At 35.7% G+C, this 24,292-nt stretch overlaps 2 protein-coding genes and 1 long non-coding RNA gene across 8 annotated transcripts in view; 2 read left to right on the forward strand and 1 right to left on the reverse strand.

The window, feature by feature from the left end:
• Positions 1 to 104: 104 nt before the first annotated feature.
• Fgop2 (Fibroblast growth factor receptor 1 oncogene partner 2) lies at positions 105 to 1,922 on the forward strand. Its single transcript, XM_014233382.3, has one exon. It carries the CDS (start codon positions 491 to 493, stop codon positions 1,547 to 1,549), a length of 1,059 nt encoding a protein of 352 aa, XP_014088857.2. The 5' UTR covers positions 105 to 490; the 3' UTR covers positions 1,550 to 1,922.
• A 2,842-nt stretch (positions 1,923 to 4,764) lies between these two features.
• The window catches only part of LOC106617895 (uncharacterized), a 29,117-nt gene continuing 9,589 nt past the window's right edge, over positions 4,765 to 24,292 (forward strand). For 2 of the 6 annotated variants that reach the window (XM_070106830.1, XM_070106833.1), the window contains exons 1-7: positions 4,765 to 5,012; positions 6,694 to 6,833; positions 17,128 to 17,353; positions 17,412 to 17,485; positions 21,236 to 21,429; positions 22,843 to 23,039; positions 23,175 to 24,252. In XM_070106830.1, the coding sequence (XP_069962931.1) occupies positions 17,172 to 17,353; positions 17,412 to 17,485; positions 21,236 to 21,429; positions 22,843 to 23,039; positions 23,175 to 24,252 (1,725 nt within the window). In that variant the 5' untranslated portion in view covers positions 4,765 to 5,012; positions 6,694 to 6,833; positions 17,128 to 17,171. Of the gene's footprint in view, positions 5,013 to 5,115; positions 5,134 to 6,693; positions 6,834 to 17,127; positions 17,354 to 17,411; positions 17,486 to 21,235; positions 21,430 to 22,842; positions 23,040 to 23,174; positions 24,253 to 24,292 lie in introns of those variants that run through there. The other 4 variants (XM_036361995.2, XM_070106834.1, XM_070106832.1 and 1 more) reach the window with 3 other exon arrangements.
• LOC118680718 (uncharacterized) lies at positions 6,030 to 8,536 on the reverse strand. Its single transcript, XR_011395452.1, has 2 exons — positions 7,079 to 8,536; positions 6,030 to 6,991 (listed from the first exon to the last, which is right to left on the reverse strand). It is a non-coding gene; the product is annotated as an uncharacterized lncRNA (long non-coding RNA).

Here is a 24,292-nt window from a genome sequence, read left to right on the forward strand (position 1 = left end):
AATTGCCATTTTACTGGTAGAATTTCTGTCTCGTTGAATGCAGTACATAAGTCACGGAACGTTTTATGCACTGTGGCAAGCTAACTGCTGTCAATTCATAATTGGGGCGAATTGTCAAATGTCAGTGAACGATTTTACATTTTTTGTTCAGCGATTCTTTTTGTAAAGTTATCACAAAATCACAAATTAATAACAAAAAGCAGAAAATTCTAAAACAAAATTTATAACAACGGGAACTTTGGATTTTCCATTCGCTGATGAAAAAATCATAGCTTAAATAAAATATATATAGAAGTTGATAAAAGAGCGATAAAATAACGGAAGCGGAGGCTGCTTGAAGAGTAGGGCTGAGTGGAGTGCTGTCAAAAGTGTACGATAAAAGACAGCACGGAGCATAACAGCCAAATTGGTGTTGGCTAATAATTAGAGCCGTAGAAAACGACACACCACTTTCAACGTTGGCCATATAACACATTTATTATAACCAAAGATGTCTAACATGTCTGTGGGACAGATTATTATGGACGCACAGCGAATTGCCAGTCGCGTGAAAGATTTAGAGATGTTGGGTAATGCTTTGTTCGTAGAAGCAGAGGGCAATAATCGCTTAGTGGAAAGTTTACGTCAATTTCAAGATGACATGGACTCGTTAAACCAAATTTCTAACAATAAATCGAACTCCGAAATGGTCAATCGCATACAACAGCAGAATGCCACAAGTTCAGAAATATTAAAAGAAAATAGAGAACTGAAAATATGCATTGAAGATTATGAACGCACTATGGAGTTTATAATGCAAAAATATCGTGAACATACCAGCAGTAAAATTCTCGAAAGTAAAATCAATTTTAAAGAAGTTTATAATGAAGAATTGTGGTTAATAATACGAGAACAGAGGGCAAAAATCAGGGAAATGGCAGTCGTTATGCAGCGTGCCGCCTCGGCAGATGATGATGCGGTTCACCGAGATATGGAAACCATGTCTAGACTGCGTAAAGAGAACCAAATTTTACGTGAGCTATTGCAAATTTCGAAGCAATTCGGTTCTGCTAGCCAGCCCATACGTGTTAATGAACATATGTTGGAGGAAAAAGGTGTACAAACAGATGGTGCTGACGATTCGGCTGATGAGTTATCATTGTCGGGTGCATCTATAGAAAATTTCAACAATAACTCAGTGATTTCACTGCTACCTAATGCTGTTGCTGTAGCTAATGCCATTGTTAATGCTACCTCCAGCGGTTCTAACGCTAACACTGCCGATAATATTAATGCGAGCAAGGGAACGACGCCACACACACTTGGTGAAAATAATAATGGACCTGTACCAGTTGATGAGTCGGTGACGATTTCATTTATGCCTCCAATAAATCACCCGGATACATTGAACACTATAACCAACGCCAACACGGGGAGTGCTAGTGTTATTGAAGCTGTTGCTACTGTTTCTTCAACAGGCTGTCCCACTCCAGCTACGGGGAACACAGCTAGTGCGACAGGCACAACAAATACAACCGGACCAGTTGAATCACCAAAAGTTACAACATGATAGGGCGGGCAGTATGGGCGACTACATCGTAGACGCCTATCTTTAGTTCTTTGGCACGAACAATTATACTTTAATTTTACATTTTCTTCTGTTCACATAATACCCATAATTCTATAAACTTTTCTTTTTATTATATGAAATTATAATCATAAGCATTCACTACCACTAACTTATTAAATGATCATTACTACAACGCAAGGAAATTTGTATTTAGCACTTGAAACTGTTACTAATCTAACAAAACCAAGATCAACAACAAATGTGAGTCACATCTGCCTTTTGGATGGATGTGATGACCATCTTTATTCATATATATATATAAATAAATATACATACATATATTTAAAACGTAAATAAATTAATGTGTACAATATTTTTGAGCTTTCATTAATGGCGAGTTCGTTAAAATTTTTTTAAATTAAAATTAAATTTAATTTAATTTCAAAAAGCTTGAGGTATAATTTGTATTTATCGTAAAATTACAAATAATCGATAAGCGTGTTTAAATTACTGCGGGGAAAAAAAATTACTCCACAATCAATTGCATTTCAATGGATTTTTGGCTAAGGGCTACCTTGAAGGCCTGTAACCCTGTTTTAAAATAAAATGCTATGCTATAATATCTTTCACAGATTCATTTTTTAGAGTATAAAAGAGTATGCAAAGATATTTATCATGATTTTGATCGATATCTTGTTCGGAGATCGTAGCGTTGTCTTGAACAATAATCCATGTTAAATTTCGTGAGAATAATTTCTCTAATAAAAAATTTTTGCATACAAGGATTTTGTTATGATCGGGCCGCATGGCAACTTTATACTAAAGTAGTCTGATTTGAACAATTTTTTCGGAAATTGTAGCGACCCCTTGGATAATAATCTACGTCAAATTTCTGAAGCTACCTTGACAAATAAAAAGGTTTTCCATACAAGGACTTGATTTTCATCGGTCAATTGTTTGACAGTTATATGCTATAGTTTCCGCTCTGAAAAATTTCTTCGGAGATTGTAGCAATGCCTTGGACAATAATCTTTGCTAAGTTTCGTGAGGATAAATTCTCTAATATTTGTCGCGCCATCTTGCTTGAACCATTCAGCACTTAGACGAGTGATGTAGGCGTGATGAACCAACAGGTTGTGTGGCATTTTGTCTGTAGTGTTTATTACATACAATACCATCTTTGAGAGCAGTAAAATGATCCGAGGACAGGAAAAAGTTGCAGGAGGATATATCCTAAGAATACGGTGCACGCGGAAACACTTCGAAGCCATGTCATTTTACCACCGTTTTCATTAATTTGTGTCAGCGTTCATTATTTTGATGAAAAATCACTCTATCTTCTTCAAACGGGATAGTTTCTTTGCAATTTCGTCATTTAAAAATTCTAAGAACGCTGTTTTATGTCGATTGAACATCTCCAAACACTGTTCAGAATCAAATATTTCGTGTTATTTTTGTCGTTTATGCATCCACTTTACAAAGCGCCTTCGAAAACCAAAATATTTGTGAACGATATTTCAACACGTTCGTTTATTATCTTTCAAGTGTCATCTATTACTATGAACTTTGTTTTATGGTCAAGGTAAATATTTTTGACAGTGTTTTGATATATTGGTCCGTAACAGTCTCTTTTCGGCGTACATTGATTTTATGGTCTTCAGATCTGTACGGAATTTAGTACATTTAAAAAGGATGGTTATTGTGTCGTCTGATTCTTTCACATTATTTAGTTCAACCTTACAGCTTTTAGAAATTCTAGGATGCTCGATTCATGGATTTAATGAGACTTTGCTTCGGCGGCATGACTCCTAGATCTGTTTTCTAGCCACAGCATTGCATTTCAACAATATGTGCGCTGACGTCTCGAGTTATAGCTCACTGAAGCGACAACATTCGTCAGAGCTCATTCCTGTTCTGTACACATGTTTGAGCAGTCTGCAGAGACCTGTTAGTATTCTTAAGTTAGTTTTGCTAAATAATATAATATTTTTAAAGCTTATGGTGTTGTAGCTGTCTATTAGTTGCTTTGATTGTCTCATTCCGTCACTACTATAGCAGTGTTTTTATTTACTTTTACTCATGTGTTAGTTTCTTTTTTTATCGTGTGAGGACATATTGGGAAAAGGGGTTCTTATCCCGTCGGTGGTGCTGAGACCGTACCTTTGGCAGCTTGTCTGCTATTTCGATTCCTTCCATACCTGTGTGTCACGGAACCCAAAGTAGTCGAACAATTTTTTTTTTGATTAATAGTCGTTATCGTGAGTATGACCTGAGACGAATACTTATGGTATGCTTGAAAAATGCTAGGGTATTTGCCTACAGGGATTAACAGCTTTGTTCTTGGGCCCATAACCCCTGCGCCAATTTCTTCTGCAGTCTGTATACCATACCTGTAAGTGTGGGTCGATTTAGTCATGTCGAAATTTGGCTGGACTATTAACAGACCCTATAGCACATACTACCGTACACACTGAACGATCGGAATCAAGTTATTGTATGGAAAACTTTTGTATTTGACTAGATATCTTCACGAAGTTTGGCATGGATTGTTGTCCAAAGAAACGGTACAATCTCCGTACAAATTGTTCAGCTCGTGCCACTATAGCATATAGTTACATACGCAGCTGCCGTACAAAATGACCGATCAAAATAAAATTTTTGTATAGAAACTTTTTAATTTGTGAAGGGTATTAAGCTACATCTCTGTTGGTTTTTAAACCTATTTGAGTAGTTGTGACTCCCCAAAGGTCCCCTCATTTCCGCAACTCGGCGATCACAATTTTATTTGGATTTCTCAGAGCTCTTTACCACCGTGCCCACCTACATAAATGTGTCCACATTGTATATCTGAACGGTAAATGTTCAAAAAGAGTGCATATGTAAATATGTTTAAACAAATCGTTGCAGCCGCTAAAAAGATATTTACAAAAGACGAAAAAAGAAGAATTAAATAAAATGTTCAGAGTCAAATTCTTACCACTAGTAGTTATGCAGATCTGGCGCGTGTGCCTCTTAGCAACGGTAAATCTAATGATCATTCAAAAGAAAAAAAAAACTTTAGTAAAAGGAAAACAGAGAGTGAGAAAATGACTACGAGAGATGTCCAATAGAAGATCGCATTCAACACTCTGGGGAGCGCTAGATTTTCACGATTTTCACGATCTTCCGCTTTTCCGCTTAATTTTTGACTTTTCACGAGTTTTCCGAGAACTTTTCGCAACACTAACATTCAGTTCTACGACGGACGTTCGAGAGTTCGCAACGATTTTCCTAACTTACCGAGCCGCTACAACACCGTTACGAGCGAACGTGCAAATACCACTGTCCACTATTGGTGCGAAAGGGATGAATAGAGACAGTTATTTTTGAATTTTAGGCAGAATGAGCACTATGAAATATGTAGATTTTTTCAAAGTAAAAGCTGCAGCGGAATACAACCAGTGAATTAGCACAAGTTAATGCGGTAATTGCAAGAAAAGAAAATACTTGAATTGAAAAATATTGAAAATTTATAAAAGAAAAAGTGGAAAGTTATTTTGTGGAGTGCAGAGTTCAAACGATTTATGGTGTCTGCAGAAAAAAATGTAATCTTTAATGCGATGTATCGTATGTGCGTGTGTGTGTTGTCTGTGTGCCGCCAGAAACTTTTAAAATATGCGGCTATTTTTAAAACACAGCTAAACATTTCAGCTGCTTTTCGACGGCGCTTTTATGTGAAAATTTCAATAAAGCAGTAAAATTTCGATAGAAAATATATACAATCAAATATGAAAATATATAATCACAGATATACAAATATATTTTCATTATGTATTTTACAAGCAGCTGGAGTTGCGTTGGTTAAAATTTTTTCGAATAAAATTTAATTTTTTTTAATTTTTGCTAAAATGGAATTTCGCAATTAAAGAAAAATAAGATATTAAAAAAAAATTGAAAAAAGAGAAAGAAAAAAATATAAAAGAATTCTGTGAAGAAATCAAAAAAGTTTAGAAAAAAGTTCTAATCGTGTAATTTGCATATACCATTGTACATATCTTTGTGTCAATACTTTTAGGGCAGTGCGTGCACACGTTCCAATTTGAGTTGCCAGTTTGTGCCTTTTGTCTTTGTGCCTGCCTAGTCAAATATAAAGCGTTTAACATATTTGTATTTCTGTATGGAATTTCAACAATTCCCTTCGAACAAAAATACACAACGTAACGCACGTAGTCGTTATAATTTTTCAAAAAATACACTGAGAAAAAGTGTTACGCAATTTGATAAAATTTTGCTTTGTGAATGAAAAACGTAGTTTCTATTAACGAGCAGCGGCAATACAAGCAACAACAACAACAACAGCAACAATTATCATAAACAATCGCCGTGTCAATGAGTAACCGAAAAGCAACAGCCAAATTGGCAGCAGCAACGACGAAATAATTAGTAAACGGATGAAAATGAAAAAAGCAACAACAAAACGTTCTACAATAGCTAAAGCAAATTTTAAAGGAAAAATAAATTTATTTAATAATACACAAAGTGATTTCAGCGACAAAGGCGCTCATTAAGTAGTTCATTAAACTAAAGCAGCGGTTACGACAGCTGAGACACGCGGACTACACGCTTACATACAAATATTTTAAATATATATGTTCCAAACATACATACATACGTGTATAATAAAGTGACTAAAAGTACCGTTATTTTGTAAATATATATCTACTATAAATCCTACTAGAGCATATCGGACCTCTTACGCCGTGAATTTCAAGCCAGCAAAATTGCTCATAAAACAAAAAAGAAAATTAACAATAATTTAAAAAAATAAATAAATAAATATCAATAAAAAAATTTTAGCATAGTATTAAAAACAAATATATAAAAACTTAGAAATAAAAGTTTATCTTATCTACTATAAATCAAACGGTGTGCTGCGCCGAGTATTTCAGATCAGCAGAATTGCTCATAAAACAAAAAAAAAATTAACAAAAAAGTAAAAAAAAGTATATAAAAAAAAATTAAATATCAATAAAAAAAATTTAGCGTAGCCTTAAAATTAAAAAAGAAAAAAAATTTCAATAAATGAAACATTTCAGCGTAATATTAAAAAAAAAAGGTATACATTTTCAATAAATAAAATTAATTTGAAAATTCTTCCACACCAGGAACCATAAATCCGAAATTTTGACGGCATATTGCTAATAAAATATTTTGTGTTGCTGCCGTCACCATCACCAGCCGCCATAACATCAGCAACAACATCAGCATCATCGTCAGCGCATCATCAGCGCCCCCCGCACAAACGGTGAGTATCCAGTGGCGCCAGTAATGATTGAGCATGCTATCGTTAGTGCATATTGCCATTGTGTGCCCGTTTTCGCGGTGCGTCTTTTGTGTATTTTCCAAATGTGTTTACGTAGATTTCGGGATGAGCGGCCAAAAATAGGTTACGAGGGAATGCAACTAAAAGAACAAAAAAAAAAAAAAAATATATATATAATATTAAAAATACAATTAAATTAACGCAAGTATTTCCTGCTCGTTTCTCACCGCATAATTACTGCTCGCGCAGAGAGCGCTTACTCTCCTTGCTGACTTTTTGATTTCGTGGAATTATTTTTGCTTCATAAAAAAACATGCGCGTTGTTCGTGAAATAACGCATTGCGCATATATTTTATGCTCATGTCGAAAGCACACTTCTCTCTTTTAGAAAATTCAGCGGCACTACTCAATCTTAATTGCCGAGTGTATTTTTTATCGGTTTCGTAAACAGTTTAGAAATCGTTCGTCCCGTTAGTTAGCGAAATACCACATGCATTCTTTCTTGTAGTATTTGTGTATATTTAGTTTATATATTTCGAAATTCATAAAATACATATCGAAATTATATTCACCTGTTGATTGATTTTATGCTAATCGGTTAATTGGTTTTTATAGCAGATGGTTTTACCTGTAAAAATTAAAATATCGCAGTGTACATAAAATGAATAAATATATTTTGTAAAGTTTTTTAGAATGTATTTTGAAATTGATTCATTTATAATGTTTTTTTTTTGAACATTAATTACAGTTCTTGCGCTCTTTGGGCGTCGAAATACTTCTTATTGAATAAAATATAGGCTTGCAAGCATTTTTCAAGCTGAGCATAGACCATTAGCAGATGTACAGATATTATTCGAGAGTAAAACTTTGATAGTCAAGCGGGAGTTCTCATCCGTTCAAATGTAATCAAAAATGATTAAGAAAAGTTGCCACTGAAAGCAATATCGTACTAGCATGGATCCTTGGGCATAGAGGCATTGATAGAAATACGCTAGCCGATCTCCTGGCGAAAGGTGCAACGGTAACCAGGCCGATAAGACTGGGATCGTTCTTCGCAGTGTGTCTCCACACTTTACGAGAGGAGCTACGGAAAGAGGAAAGGGCCAGTAGAAAACGCCACTGGCAAAAAGTGCCTGGGCCTCGACAGGCGATGTTATTTTTGGGAGAGTTCGATATACAACGGTTTAAGAAACTAATCACTCTTCCCAGAAACAAATTAAGGCAGCTTATGCAATTTTATACAAGTCTCTGCAAGCTGTCAAGCCAGGACACAATAGTCCATAGTCCGCATTGCTTTCCTCAAATTACAATCTATACCTAACAGTTGTTTGTAAAACCTAAAACTATACGAAAGAGAGAGGTGGTCAGGATGACAACACGAGTTGAAATCCGCAAGACTTCAGCACCCAAACTTGCTGAAAGCAACTTTCTCTAACACCAATATTCACGCCCACCTCCCATAAAACGGTTATGTTTAAAACTACACAAAAGAACGATAAATTGTTAAAGAAAAAAGCGAAATGCATTAAATTTGACAGTTAAGATGGTATGTTACGTAGATCTACACGTGGACCAGTTGAACAACGGGCATGACACTGTTCACTGAAAAATTCTATCTCGCACGAACAACTGGACCGATTTCCACCAAGTTTGTTGCATAACTTTACCATTCGGTTTATTATATTATTATACCGAACGAAATAAGGATTCACGTATATATATCACAGGTTTATATTCCATTTGGTTTTTTTACTTTAAAGCATATAAAACTACCACCAATGAATATATCGGAATAAAATTTGGTATAAATAGTACGCTTACTCTCTTACATAAAAATATTCGACATCGGTCCATAATTTTTCAAGCCGATACCAAATATGTGGATCCCAGAGCATAGGACTGACTTTTTATCGAAAATATCGGCCAATCTCTGAGATATCTTAATGAAATAGAGGAAATCTTTTCCTGAAAATAATGGATAAAATCGGGTCAATACTTTTCCTCTTCTCCATATACCTATTCTAAGTAATTTAAACTTACGTCACGAATATATATGGGTCAATATATGATATATATATATATATATATTTTGGTGGAGAAACTGTGTGAAATCGATTCAGGAGTTACCTAAGCGTCAACATGTTATGTACAAATAATGATTATTGAGTAGAAATATATTGTCAAGATTACTTTAATTTAATGGCAAAAGTTAACGTTATCATCTCAGGTATTCCCTTAGACGGAATATACTCAATATAGTGATTTCCGACTATATATATATCAATAAGTGTTATATTTAAATGAATAAGTGGAGTGAACATGTTTTCTTAATGTGATTTTGTGCTGAGAAATCGGGTTAGACATTGGCCTAAAGTCCAAATTCCTAAGAAAATAATTGACTCCTCTATTTTAACTTGTTGAATGTACAATTGTCTATGACCTATATTTTAATATTTAACAATATTTTTTATATAGTTCAATATTTCAAAGTATTATAAGAGCTTGAAATCATTTCACCACTGTCAAGGCACAAAATTAAGGTTGGTTATAACTACTGATATATTTAAATATCGATTACCACAATATCGATATTTTTTTTTTAATTGTAGGTAGATAGATCTATTTTATTATTTATTATATTAGGTATTTATGAAATTCGATAATTTTAAAGTTTTAATAAACTTATAGACCTGATAAAAGAAGATATCAATTATTTCTTTGGTGCAAAAAGCTTAATAAAAACCTTAATATAAAGTGGCTCCATATTTCTTGAAGGAGTTAAGGTGCATTGTCGCTTCTACTCTCTAAAGTTGTTGAATCATTAAATTCAGGCTAATAAAGAAAAACATCATGAGGATATTGTTTCTGATATCCAGATCCGACAAACAATGTATTATTTTCTATACCATCCAAAATTTTGATAACCCCTTGGTTGAGGTTTTGACTATACGTTTTTCTACATTGTAACTATACAATTCATCGATATTATTTAAAAATCGGGTGTTTTTTTCGAGGTATAGAACTTTAAGTTAGCATTACTGTTCAAGATGGCGACCATTTAACAGCTGTCAAGTGATTTATTCTCAGTTTGGTTCATTGTATAAGCCTAGATTTAGAAAAACTGACTGTTTGGTGCGCTTTATGGGCTGGTGGAATCATTGGTCCGTACTTCTTCAAAACCGATGATGGCCAGAACGTTACAGTCAATGGTGATCGGTATAGAGCCATGATTACTAACTTTTTTATTCCTCAATTGAACAACCATGATGTCCAGGACCTGTGGTTCCAACAAGACGACGCAACATGTCACACAGCTCGTGCCACAATCGATTTATTGAAAGACACTTTTGGTGACTGCCTAATTTTAAATTTGGACCTGTAAATTGGTCTCCAAGATCTTGTCTTTGGTATATGCGCATAAGCCACAAATGCTTAACCATTTGGAAGACAACATTCGCCGTGTTATTGCCGATATACGGCCACAAATATTGGAAAATCTAATGCCACAAGATTATCTTTCGGATAAATAAAATTTATGTCAATCGAATTATCCGTCGTTGTTTTATTGCAATTTAAAGTTCTATACCTCTAAAAAAACACCCGTTATATATATAATACTTATATATTTATATAGAGTCTTTTATACTCACACACCGATGTCCATGTTAACCTAGATACACAATCTGAGATTTCCGAAAAATATACCCGGTTTTCCGAAAAATATCACCGTCTTTACTAAAACATTCTTTGAAATACCTGAGAATTCAAAAATGTTATGATTTATGCGTAAAAAGTTTACTTTTATGGTGTAATGTAATTTAATTATTTACGACCCCTACTTTTTTAAAGAAAAAACCCAGACAATTTAAATTCAATATGGAATGTTTATTATCATTCGAGAGGACCTTACTTGGCAATTATTCTTTGAAAATTACCTCTTACAACCGTGGCCGTGGCAACGTCTCAGATGGTCCATCTAATTTTTGATGCCTCGTTCGAGCATTTCGATTGGTAACTATCGAATGACACGCGTGATGTTTTGCTCTAAGGTCTCAATCGAAGCGGGATTGTCTGCATAGATTTTAAACTTTATATATACCCACAGAAAAAAGTCTAACGGTTTAATATCACACGATCTTGGTGGCTAATCGACCGGCCCAAAACGTGAAATTATCTGCTCACCGAAGTGTTCTCTCAATAAATCCATTGATTGATGCGATGTGTGGGAAGTGGCGCCGTTGAAACCAAATGTCGCCGAGATCACGAGCTTCAATTTTAGGCATTCATCAAATAGTCGGTTATAATGGCTCGATAGCGGTCGCCATTGACGGTTACGTTCTCCCGAGCATCATTTTTGAAGAACTATGGACCGATGATTTCAAAGGCCCACAAACCACACCAAACCTTTGTTTTTACTGGATGCAATGACATCTCTTGCATCTCTTCAGATTGCTCTTCGTCCCAAATGGGGCAATTTTACTTGTTTACATTCCCATTGAGCCAGAAATGGACCTCATCGCTGAACAAAAACATCGGATCTTCTTGAAACTTTTCAGAGCCCATAGAGCGAAGCGATGTCGCTTGGGAAGGTTGAGCGGCTTTAGGTCTTGCCCAAGCTGAATTTTGTACGTTTTTAATTTAAGATCTCAAGACAAAAATAGTGTAACCAATATTGTACGTTTATTTAATTTTGCTAAGACATCTTTTATATTGACCGATATATAAGACAGAAATTCAACTGAAAGTTTGAATTACGTATACTAGGGATAGGAGCGTTATTAGCCCGATATTATCTAATTTTGGCATTACTATGTATTATTAACAGAAAAGGATGATCTCTCAGTTTCATTAAGGTACCTAACATACTATCACCAATATATTTTTAGTAAAGTCAACCAGATCTTTGAAAATTCTGATATTAGTTATATGGGGCTAGGGCAAGCTTTCACCTGAATTTATCCGTTTTAGGCACAAAGAAAAATGTTATTAGACGTTCACTTAATTTTATTAAGCTAACTCACATATTTGCTGATATATGCGGTATAAAGTCAGAAGGAAGTTGGAAAACCTTTCTATTAGATATATGGGGGCTAAGGGAAGTATAGTCCCGATTCAGCCTGATTCATGTTTGACATACATATACGAGGTGTGTTTAAAGGAAAAGGTGATTTATGCATTTTTTTAAAAAATACTTATTTATTCATCAATATCTATTTTGTCCCCTTCAAAGTAATTCCCCCTCGGATATAATATACTTGTGCCAACGCTTTTTCCAATCCTCGAAGCATTTCCTTTCATTGGTTTCTTCAGTTTTGGGAATAGGAAAAAGTCGCAGGGAGCCAATCTGGTGAATATGGTGGTTGAGGCATGATAACGGTTTAGTTTTTGCCACAGTCAACATTTCAAGAGCCTTGGAGCACCTTATTCCAATTTTTAGCGCATAATTTATTACATATCCTTTGATCCATTTCTTTCAAAAATCAAAAATCGAAGAGCACACAAAAACGTTACTAACTTTTTCTGTTGTCCAAAACAAACTACTAATTTGGGTTATATAACTGGAATAGTTTGGGGGATATATACATTAAACATATTAGGGGCGGGGCCATGCCCATTTTTTAAATATTATCAAACCATAAGTGCCTAGACGTTTTATAAATTTATGTATATTATAAGCCTCAGGCTCATATAGTTTTATTACTAAATTTTGCTTCATGTCTCAGATATCTTTATTAAAATCAACGTAAAATAAGATATTCTACAGGACCGGAAATCATGATAAGGGATATAAGGTATAGACCAAGAACTAGATCAGCTTTTTTTATAATCAGTGCTAAGCCACATTATTTTAATTTTATTAAAATATCTAACATATTAACCGACATAACCGGTTTAAGGTTAGGTGGAAACTACTATATCAGGTAAATAGGAAAAGGCGAGATCTGGACTGATTACATTAACGCTTGGTATTACTCAAATGTACACGAAAATATGTTTTGGATTGGATATGGATTTTTATGAACACAATGATCGATATACTCGGTACGATATACATAATAATAGAAATTTGAGGTCTAAAAAAATTGTTTTATGTAAATTTTTTTTTCATTTTTTTATTTATTATTTTTATTTTTATATCCAATTAACATAAGAAAAATTGTTTAGATTATTAAAAGTTTGATAAAATAGAAAAAAACTATTTTGCCAAAATTCAAAAATTCATATCTTTGAAACGAAAAAGAACACCTCTCTTAAAATTTCAGAATATCTTTAGATATATTAGAGGTATAATACAAAAAATTTTGAGGCCAAAATTTTCCAGCGATGGTTACTTTTTACGATTTTGAAAAATTGAAAATTTTTAAATTTTCGTAATTTTCAAAATTTTTTTCAAAACAATTTTTTTATATCTCTAAGTGTCCTCTGAAAACGCTCCAGGGTTCTTTATTTAATATACAGTAGTTTCTGAAATATTAAATAAATAAACTCATAAAATCAAACAAAAAAAGTGCAATATCTCAATTTTGCATAGCTTTTAGAAAATTTTTTCTTCTGGCAGAACTTTGTTTTATTATAATTCGAAACTTTCTACAAAAATTCATTCGAATTGGTGGGAGTCACGTCCAACTATTTGTCGATTTGACATGGAATGACCCCTTAGATATATGGGGCTAGAGGAAGTATTTGTTGCTGATAAAAGAGTACATTGTTATGAGAAAAATATTCTCTTGGAATTTTAATAATACTTCTCAAAGATTGACACAAATTTTCCGTTAAAGGTCAGCCATAGGTCACATGAGGCCAAAATATTCGGTATTTTGGGGCTTGAACAATTATGTTCCAATTTTGACAATTTTTAGACTTGAGATGGCATACCTTAAATGCACTTTTTGTGCAAAGACTTATTCTGGTGAATTAAAAATTGTGTTATATGGGAAGTAGGCGTGGTCGTTGTCCGAATTCTCCCCTTTTCATATCGTAATATACAAGTAGGAATGTAAGCCCGTTGTCTATGTATTATGTATGTACCTAATATGGCTCCTATAAAATCTTTTCTTAGCATCTTGACTGTACGATTGAATGCTTCTGAAGTATTTATTTAGTGAGTTCTTGTCATCTTGATCATTTATATATATAGAGTATATAACTCTATGTTTATCTCGATTAGTTTTAGATATCACAAACAACCGTTATGTGAATAAAACTTTTACATTCTGTAGCAAAAAGTTGCGTAAAAATTATATAAAGAAACTGTGCCCCAATTCAAGCAAGCGAAACCTCATTTGAAAAGCCTAAAAACACATAAATTGCAACACCCATAGATTGCAAAATGTCTATAAGGCAAGTAAGTGGAAATTGTGCTCGAAGTTAAGAGGAAAAGGCAATTTGCGACTTTAAGCTGTCAATTTTGCTCCATATAATATTACTCCCAATCCACTTTTGAATTTGGCTTTATAGTAAAATTAACTAGTAATCTACGTACGATTTTTTTGTTATTATTACAATTTTATTTATAAATAATAACTGCTAATTTTTTCGATTAAAAGTAATTCGATCCCTTTTTCTCACTTAAAGTTTTAAACGGCCTCCTAAAAAATGTATTGTTATAGCCATTTTGAACCTTTTCAAATAGAATGTAATTAAAATGTTATGAACGGAATTTGATTCAAGTTAGTCATTATTATTTTTGCGAAGTATCAAATTTGTCTTTAACGTGGAAGGTATCATGAAGTTGCGGAATGAATTATATTTTGATAGAGTTCGGTTTGCATAACTTTAGTTTATATTATAAATATTTATATGTACCTTAAAATATCGTTATCTATCGTTCGATCACCTATAATCCACTTGCTAAGTTTTATAATACCGTTATGAAGAGAGATTGTCGCCCAGTTGGTGCCTACTTAAATAAGACCAAAGGCACGCGCACAAATTCCTTTTAATCGAAAGCTTTCAAAGTGCCATAACTAAGGTCGACATTAAGATACAAAACTGTTCTTGGTGCAACGACGTTTGAAACTAAAAAAAAAAGTGGATTTAGTCCTTTGCCCAACTAGGTTTAATGTACATATACCACAAAACACTTGGGCTATATCAGCCAAATTTACTTGGGATAAATCATTTTGCTACTTCCTCAGATAGTGTGAAAAATAATAGGAGAAGAATTGTGTTTTAGCAGGACAACGCTAGGCCACACACGTTGATAAAAACTAGCCAGAAGCTTCGGAAGCTAGATTGGGACGTTTTTATGCATTCACTTTATATTCCGAACCTGCTGCCTGTTCCTGTCTATGTCTATTGATTTTGCTTGTGAAAACTCATCTCAAGAGAAGCTTACGAAAATCGTCTGTCCCACTTTTTTTTAGAAATAGGGACGAAGGTTTCTATGAGAGTAAAATATCACTTTTCATAATGTCTATAAGTTATCGTACAAAACGGTGCAAAATTGACCACAATCGGTTCATTCTTATTATGCTATTAAATAGTATGTAAAGGATTTGTTATGATTTCATCAAAGGACAAATCCCACGCAAACCTTTGGATTTCAGACAGCACGCGTACGTCAAACGAAATTCGGTTGATATCGTTGGGACAATCGAAAGTTCGTTAGAAAAACTAGAATTCGCCCTAGCGGCAATCATTGACGTTGAAGGTGCATTTAACAACGGTAGTACTGCTGCACTCATGTCGGCTATCGCTTCTTTTGACATTAATCAAAACCTACTGGCATGGTTAAGTCATATGCTAAGCGATAGACAGGTCATATACGATGGGGAAGGTATAAAAATCGCTCACCAAATCACTTGTGGCGCCCTGCAAGGATGTATCTTATACCCCTTGCGTTAAAGGATCTGATCTACTTTACAGAAATCTTTGTTCAGGACTGAATTTGAATCGCCTATCCCGGAACATAGAAAGGGCCGTTAACATTGCCCCAAAGTGGAGTTTACGACCCCATATGGTTTATTGGCTCTACACAAGTGTCATCCGTCCCATACTAACATATGTTGCGGTGATGTGGTGAATGGTACTATCGAAAAAGTGCCGCCTTCAACCTCGGGTACAATTTCAACTACAATTACAGACGCAATGAAAACTACATCAAGGGAAATATGATGCAATGCTTATCGCTAGCAGGCGCATTATTTTAGGCATGGTATCATACTCCACCTTGATAAGAAACTCGAGTTAAACTGGCAATGTGACCGAGAAAAGTAGATCCATGAGAAATTAAACACAATGTTTTCATTCCCCAGTAGAGAAAAAGAGAGCAACGGCCCAGGCTTCTTCTATAATAAGCCATACACAGGGTAGCTTTAAACTAAATTACTAAAATTCAGTTTTTCAGGCCGAAACTATTGGCATAACAGAAGGAACCAATTGGGTTTCTCCTTTAACTAGCAAGTTCATAAACCTTCAAGTGGATAGCCAAAAAGCAACTAAGGCTATCCGTAGTGTCAATACTAAGTCTCACTGCGATAGGTTATGCAAGGAAGCAATTCTCTGAGCTGCCCCAGAACATTCAGCTCCTTCAAGGCTTGTTAAAAGCTATCGACCCTAAAGAAACAGCTGAGGTCTTGAAACACTTCCAACACAGGGCATACCACAAAGTTACTTTAGAATAGTGTTGAGGTGGACAAACCAAAAAACTTCTACTTCTAGGCAAAATGGGCCTTAGTAATATTAAGGTTCATCTCAGGCACCTAACCTTAAGATTTGGAAGTAGATTCAGCGGAATGTGATGATACCATTATCTTTGGGAATGCCCAGCATTCAGCCTGATGAATCGGGATATATTCCACTGCTTCAATGCTCTAACTTAAGTGACATTTTGCATGTATTATACCAAATCTACTGAGATGCTGGATAAGGCTTAATTTAGTTACCACCCGGGAGCTTAATGATGGCCAAAGTGCGGCCGTCTGTGGTCTGGCGCTCCTGCGCCTCCCTTTTCAACCAACCAATTATGCTACCATAAATAAAGTCTGCAGATTATTACAAAAATAATATTATATATTTATTTTTCCTAAATCCTTTATATGTGTAGCACAGGGGAATTGCACTTCCTTTATGCGTTGCGAAACCTTGAAATTTATTGTTGTTCAATGAATATGCAAAGTTATTAAATATTTCCAAAGAGCTATGCCGTGATTGTAACGAAATTTTTCCCGAAACTTAACGCTTTCCTTAATTAATGTGTTTTTTACGAAGTCTTTTCTTTTTTAATACAAATACAATTATTTTTCTCCGTAAATCTATTTCTTTTCATTTATAGTTATAAATTGAAAATTTTCTATTCCACGACGATTTCCCCCCTAAATGCATCATCTGTATCCGTCGTTAAAAGGTGACCAATTATGTCCGCTGGGGTTCCATCCCCAGACCCGCTATCCGACACGCTGCAAACGTTGCTTTCGTGACTACAAAGAGCATGGCGGACGGCGGGGTATTGAAGATGTGGCCGTCTCATCGCCAAACTTAACGGACGGCGGCAATTCCAGGTAATTATTTACTAAAGATATCTCCACAATATGTATTAAAAAAAAATTCTTCGCTTAGACCATCGTCACGCACATGGACCTCAACACAGAATCTGTCGAGTTTTAATGGCACGGGGAGTAGCAATGATATCGGTATGCAATCGGATCTCGTATATATTTACATAATTTCAAGAATTTCAAAGTTTTTGAAGATAAGCATATAAATTTTATAAAAAGCTTGCATATTTTGAATTTTGAGCCTGGCCATAACACAAAAATCAAGAACACACATTTTAGTCTCACACCCCAATGTAAATAATTTCACGTAAATAATGTTACAAAATTGCTCATACACATACATTATTTTTGTCTACTACTAAATCTGTTTTCTTAATTTTCTCAACTTTCCAAATTTTACTAATCCAACTTATACATTTGAATTAAATAATTGTTTTCGAACAGTTTGTTGGAACTAAATATACATTTTGATTGTGAACTGATTTTAGACTATTTTTTATTCCAACTTAACTTCATGAGTGTTTAAAACATACTACAAATTTACATTTCACCCAATAATCGTTATCTCATGATTTGCACTGTATAGTACTACAATTTTTTTCTAGTAGGCTATTTACTTTTAAAATTGTTGATTTAATAAAAATGTTTTAATTGAAATCTTTAGTATCGCCTTCAAAATAGGCTACTTTTAAGCCAATACAAGCACGCCAATTTTCCATACACTTGTTATAAGCCGCGACTGGGATGGCCTTCAGTACCTTCAGCCAACTGGGCTTTTCCGGTTTCGGCTTATTTTTGAAGCACCATTCACTATATTGTTAGATAATTTCGATGTTATGTTCACAAACCCAAGTCTCGTTATCAGTGATGGATCGTGATAAATGTAGGGTTCTCAGCATCTCTTTTGCGACATCTACTCGACCACATTTCCGCAAAGATTCAGATCTTTTGCTACTAGTCTAGCATTGATACGCTTCATATCCGAAACATTAACCAAAATCTGTTGAGTCGATTCAAAAGGGATGTTGAGATCCTGTGCTATTATATATATACAAACTGAACAATCGGAAATAAATGCTTGTATGCAAAACTTTTTCATTTGACGAGATATCTCCACTAAATTTGGCAAGGTCTATAGTAGGTATGCAATCTCCGAATAAATTGTTCAGATTCAGTCACTATAGCATATGGCTGCCATAAAAATTGAACGATCAAAATTCTAGTAAGAAATATTTTGTATTTGTGTAGGGTATTATAGCTTCGGTGCAACCGAATTTAAAGTTGTTTTCTTGTTTTTTAACTTTTTCGTTGTTATTTTCACTAACAGAGGGGGGTGGATGACTGGCAATTTTTCAATGTCTTCACGATGCTTTGTGACAATCAAATAGTTGTGTTCGTGATAAAGTAGACACCTCAAAATACTTCTGCGAAATTTTCAATGATTCAATATTTGTTAAAATACTTCATACTAACATATAATATAAAAAGATTGTATCAAACAATACAAAAAAAAATATAACGATTACTTTCCGCGTCAAATTTGATTAGATGGTACATTATTTAAGTACTCTTTGATTTTGTTACCTTACTTAAACAATAATCAAATTACTACTTGTATAAGCGCCAAATATTGCTCTTTTTCCTTTTTTCTAAAATTCCGTGGGCACGCTTGCTTCCGCGGTCAAAACAAAACGAGTCCGATTCGAATGAAAGCTACAGTAGCGGTGGATATACGATCTTCTAGCGATAGTGACAGCTATTAGTATTTATTGGCCTGCTCTCGAATTACAGGGTCCGCCAACGGATTAGTATGTTTTTCAAATGGGTAGTACTCGGCGTCTGGGCCCCTCAGAATGGTGGGGTTGGTCTCATTGTGTTCACAACGAAGGTCAGTACTCAAGATGGTTTGGACCATGCAGCAACGTGTTTTCGCCGTAAGTCGTTTCTTGGTTAACGGATCGATCGTCCAGACTCAGCGTGACTTCCGTCGGCATTTTAACATTCCCCACCGCGGAACTATCCCCAATCGGAATTTAATAATGGTGTGGGTGAACAATTTTAACGAAACGGGAAGTGTTATGAAAAGAAGAACGGGAGGAAATCGAACTGCACGAACTCCGGAGAATATTGACAGAGTCAGGGTCGCTGCCCTCCAGAGCCCCAACCGTTCTGTCCCACTTCGTGCTTCCAATCTTAATTTGTCTCAGACAACTGTGCGTCGAATTTTGAAGGAGGACCTCAAATTCCATCCATACAAGTTGGTGATAACCCAGCAATTGTTAGAAGGGGACTACGATCAGCGTAAGTTGTTTTGTGAGCAAATGCAATCGGTGTTCAACGACAACGACAACATCACTCTTTTCACGAGTGATGAAGCGCATTTCCACCTGAATGGATTCGTCAACAGACAAAATTTCAGATACTGGGGGGCAGAAAATCCAAAAGAACTTCATGAAAAGAGTCTGCACAGCCCTCGTGTTACAGTGTGGTGTGCCGTCGGGAAGAATACAGTCATTGGACCTTATTTCTTTGAAGAAAACGGTGTGACAGTCACAGTGAACTCCGATCGTTATCTCACCATGTTGAATGAGTTTTTTATCCCTCAACTCCGACGAAAACGTATCCCAGTGAGAAATGGATACCATCAGTGAAGAAATCCGACGAATCCCTCGGGCCATGTTGGGCAGTGTGGCTACGAGCTTCATCTCGAGACTCGATTCATGCATTACTGCTGATGGCCGCCATATGCTCGACGTGGACTTCAGAACGTGACTTTATCATAAAAATCCCCCTTCTTGGGAACATTTTAAGACCAGAAATAAAAATATATCTGCAAAAATGATCGAGTTATGTTTTTTTGAAATCAATACTAATCCGTTGGCGGACCCTGTATGTTTAATTTAAGTTTTCTAAAAAAAAAACTTAAACCGATAAGTTGGTCTTCAATCAGTTCACAATTATGTAGATATTATATTGTATTATAAGTATATAGTCATATATGGTTTATAAGACAGCTTCTGTATGTATGTGTGCATACTTGTATAAACAATGGGTGACTAAATTGAATTAAAGAAATTGCACTTGCTGAGAAGTTTGGAAGCATCTCAAGTCTAAATCCAAATTTTGATATATATTTAGCTCTGAGATTTACTAAACTCAAAACAAATATCGGTTAAATTGAGAATCTGATTTGTATATATCTCAAATTCAACGATATTTTATTAGCACCACTTTATCTAAAAACCCACATCTTTATTTTTTTACCGAGGTTTTTTGTTTTATTATTATGATATTGGTATGACTTCTAGTGCCTAAAGTTGATTACAATTCAATTTGGTCACCATGTAATTGCATTTTTGAATATATAAAACGTAATGTTATTTGTTTATTGTATTTTTTTCTTTGAACTAAGTATTTCGAATATTTCCCAAAAATTTTTTTGTATGTTGGCAATTTCAACACACTAAAAAACAATAAAAACACTTTCGTCGCTGTCGAATGTGGACAACAACATTTGGTTTCTACTGTAACTTTGTGGTTACCAACAACAACAACATTTTTACGAACATAATTTCAATAACATCTTAACGTAATCGTACTATAAATGTCATATCTCTTTGGCTAATCGAAAAAAATACAAAAAAAAAAAAAAACAATAACAACAATCATATGAACTAATAAAAAAAAACCAACATTGTCATCGTTCGTAATCGTGTAATTGTACCGCAAATGTGGACTCACCGCACGGCAACGCACTCAACTACATACAATTGCATCGCACTGCACCGCATCGCATCGTATCGTATCGTAAATACTTGTTTAACATCGTAACATGAGCGCCAAATGCATACAACAACAATATTTTGGTCTTATAATACTAAATAGTTGTTCACTTTAATGTAGAACTAAAACGACGTCCACAATCATGGGCCTCCACACCGGACATCGACGAAGCGGACGAACAGGCGACAAAGACCAAATCGCGTCCCATTGGTCGTACGCAGGAGAACGATGTGGACGTGACATTGAAGCTACCCGTGCCGCCACGTCGGCATACGACGGCGTTGGATATAAAGGAGGTAAACGAACGGTGGTACAAATATTAATGATCTGCTAGTTATACTAGGATTCTTAGTAGGTACCGCGCTTAAAGCTTGCAGATATGAGAAATACTTGCGACGAAACTTGACGGTAGTCTATAGGAGCTTTCTTAATATGGCTATATAGGAATGAAATTTTTTTTTAGTGGATTCAAAAAATTAAATGTTACCAATAAAGCAAACCTTTAAATCAGTGTGGGAACCGTAGCCCGCTAACTTTGAGCTTCACGAGGTTTTGGATAAATAAGTTCACTCTAAACTTCTTCTTCACAGTGAAATGGAGTTACTTTTTTTTATTAAAGAATTGACAAATGTGCGGCTGCTATTAGACCATAATTAGGTCCATTGTGGGCCCGGGTGGTAATCAAATTAAGCTTTATTCAGCAAACTGGATTTGGTAAAAAACCTGATTTTTTTCCACCCCAGCTGCCCAATGTTTCTTAAGTTGTCGCTTAAGCATCGAGAGCCGTGGAATATATCCCTTTTCGTCCGACTGAAATCGGGGCATTCGCATCTATAATGTTACAGGGTCTCATCATTCTCCGCGTATGCTCGGCATTCCGCCGAATCCACTTTTCCAATTTTCCGAAGATGGGATCTGAAGCGTCGGAGTCCTGTAATGACCCCTACAATATTACTATGTTCCCTTTTGTCTATAAGTAGTATCCTTTTTTTCTATAAGTACCATCAACACTACCCCAAAGTAATTTTGTGGTATCGCCTGTGTTTCAAGGACTGAGGTGGTTTCATTGCTTCAAACAATGCTTGAAGGAGCTAAATGTTCTAGGGTAGTGTAGGGGAGTTGTGTTTCCATCTGGCTCCCAGCAGGCTAGCTCCACTGCCTTTTAATTTCTTTTATTCCTATATGACTGGGTACGCAGATGATATTAACTGAGTAATCTATTGAGAGTCTATTTATTGCCTACTTGGATAACTTAAGGCAGTGAGACTTGGTAATGGCGCTACGGATAGCCTTAATGGCAGCTTGGCTATCCACTAGAAGGTTTATGAACTTGCTGGTTAGAGCAGAAGCCAAGTTGGTACCGTCTATTATGCCCACAATTTCGGCCTGAAAGGCTGATTTGTAGTCACTTAGTTTGAAGCTGGAAGAATGTTTTATTCCACATGGATCTTTTCTGCTTACTCAGGTAGTATGTGGGTGACTGTTCAGGTTAACATATTCTCAATTTTAAAAATAGGCCACATAATCTTGTCTTTGAACTTTACAACAACAATACGTGTAAAGGAAGGGATCCTAAACTATACATTTTCAGTTCACCGTACGGTATCTACATTTATTATGTTTCCAATGGCTCAAATATTGCCTAAATTTTACCCTTCATAATATTGAGATTGTTCTATATATTTAAAATATATATGATTGATATATAGGTGGACGATTCCACATCGAAGACAGCATCCTCATCGTCTACATCATCACCCTCGCGTTCTAGTATTCCGGAGGATCTAATTATCCTCTCCACAGATAGCCTCGCCGAACGGGTACGTAAAATGAATTTGTTGAAGAAGCAGCGCCAAAGCTCCCGAGAATCCAGTCGAGAACGTTCCATACCTAAGAAGAGCGATGAGTAAGTTAACTAATAACAATGTGTGCATTTGCCGCTGCTGTGTAGATATTGAATGTGCTAGTGCTTCATGTTTGGTTTTGTCCACGCTTTTTGTTTGTCTTTCCCCTCCAAAAAAAATATATTTCGTTACTAAAGAAGTGATAACAATTCATCCAGCGATACTGAGAGCAAAGCGCAACCTGATCGACCAGAGCGCAGCAAATCCACCACATCCATGGCAGAAGCTGCCGTCAAACGCAATTCGCTGCCCCCGAAGAAGGTTACAACATCCAGCACAGCATCCACAACTTCATCCTTTCCCACAACAACTTCCACAGCAAGCGCCGGTATCACACCGAAAGCAGTTAGTACAGCGTCGTCGACAACAAATGGCGCGCGTATGAATTCCATAAGCTCAACAGCTAAGTCGTCTGCAAGCACTTCCACAACGTCCGCATCGAGGCAGCAAAAGGAAGAAGCAAGACGGTTGAAATCTGCCGAAGATGTGGAGTTTATGCTGAAAATTAAAGATACCAAGTATGCGCATAAAAGACAAACGCACGATAATAGTTCCCTTACGACGGAAACGACAGAAACCACTTTGGTGGGTCCGAACGATAGAGAGCTGCATGATGAGCTGAAGCGGTTGCGCACCGACTACGAAGCGATGAAATTACGTGCAGAGCGCGCCGAACGCGAAAAAAGTGATATTTTGTTGCGTCGGCTCGCCTCAATGGACACCGCGTCGAATCGGACCGCAGCCTCTGAGGCTTTAGTGTTGCAGCAAAAGGTAAACGATATGAAAGACCAATTGGAAAAAGTAAACGAAGAGAAACGTAAGCTGAATATACGCATGAAAGAGATAGAAAATAATCCGAAAGGTAGCGAGTATGAGCTAAAACGTAAACTACAGGCGGCCGAGCAGCTCTGCGAAGAGCTGATGGAGGAGAATCAGGATGCAAAGAAGGAGATCATCAATTTGCAGGCTGAAATGGATGAGTTGCAAGACACCTATCGCGATGATGAGGTGAAAGCGAAAACAAATCTGCAAAAGGATCTAGAAAAGATGACGAAAAACTGTCGCATACTTAATTTCAAGCTTAAAAAATATGAACGTAAGGTTGAGATTATGGAACAGGAGAAACAAAACAACTACAATACAGATTTGTTGACCAAGGTCAATAAGCTTGAGGAAGAGCTTCGTTTTGCAAACGAATTAACACGTAAATTACAAGTAAATGTTTGAAATAACCAACTTATATTGGAAGTTCTCA

Source organism: Bactrocera oleae, chromosome 3, assembly GCF_042242935.1.
Source record: "Bactrocera oleae isolate idBacOlea1 chromosome 3, idBacOlea1, whole genome shotgun sequence".
NCBI lineage: Eukaryota > Metazoa > Arthropoda > Insecta > Diptera > Tephritidae > Bactrocera > Bactrocera oleae.

Excerpts from the sequence above, each read along its gene's own strand:
- Fgop2 (XM_014233382.3), top strand. The coding sequence starts at position 491 with ATGTCTAACATGTCTGTGGGACAGATTATTATGGACGCACAGCGAATT.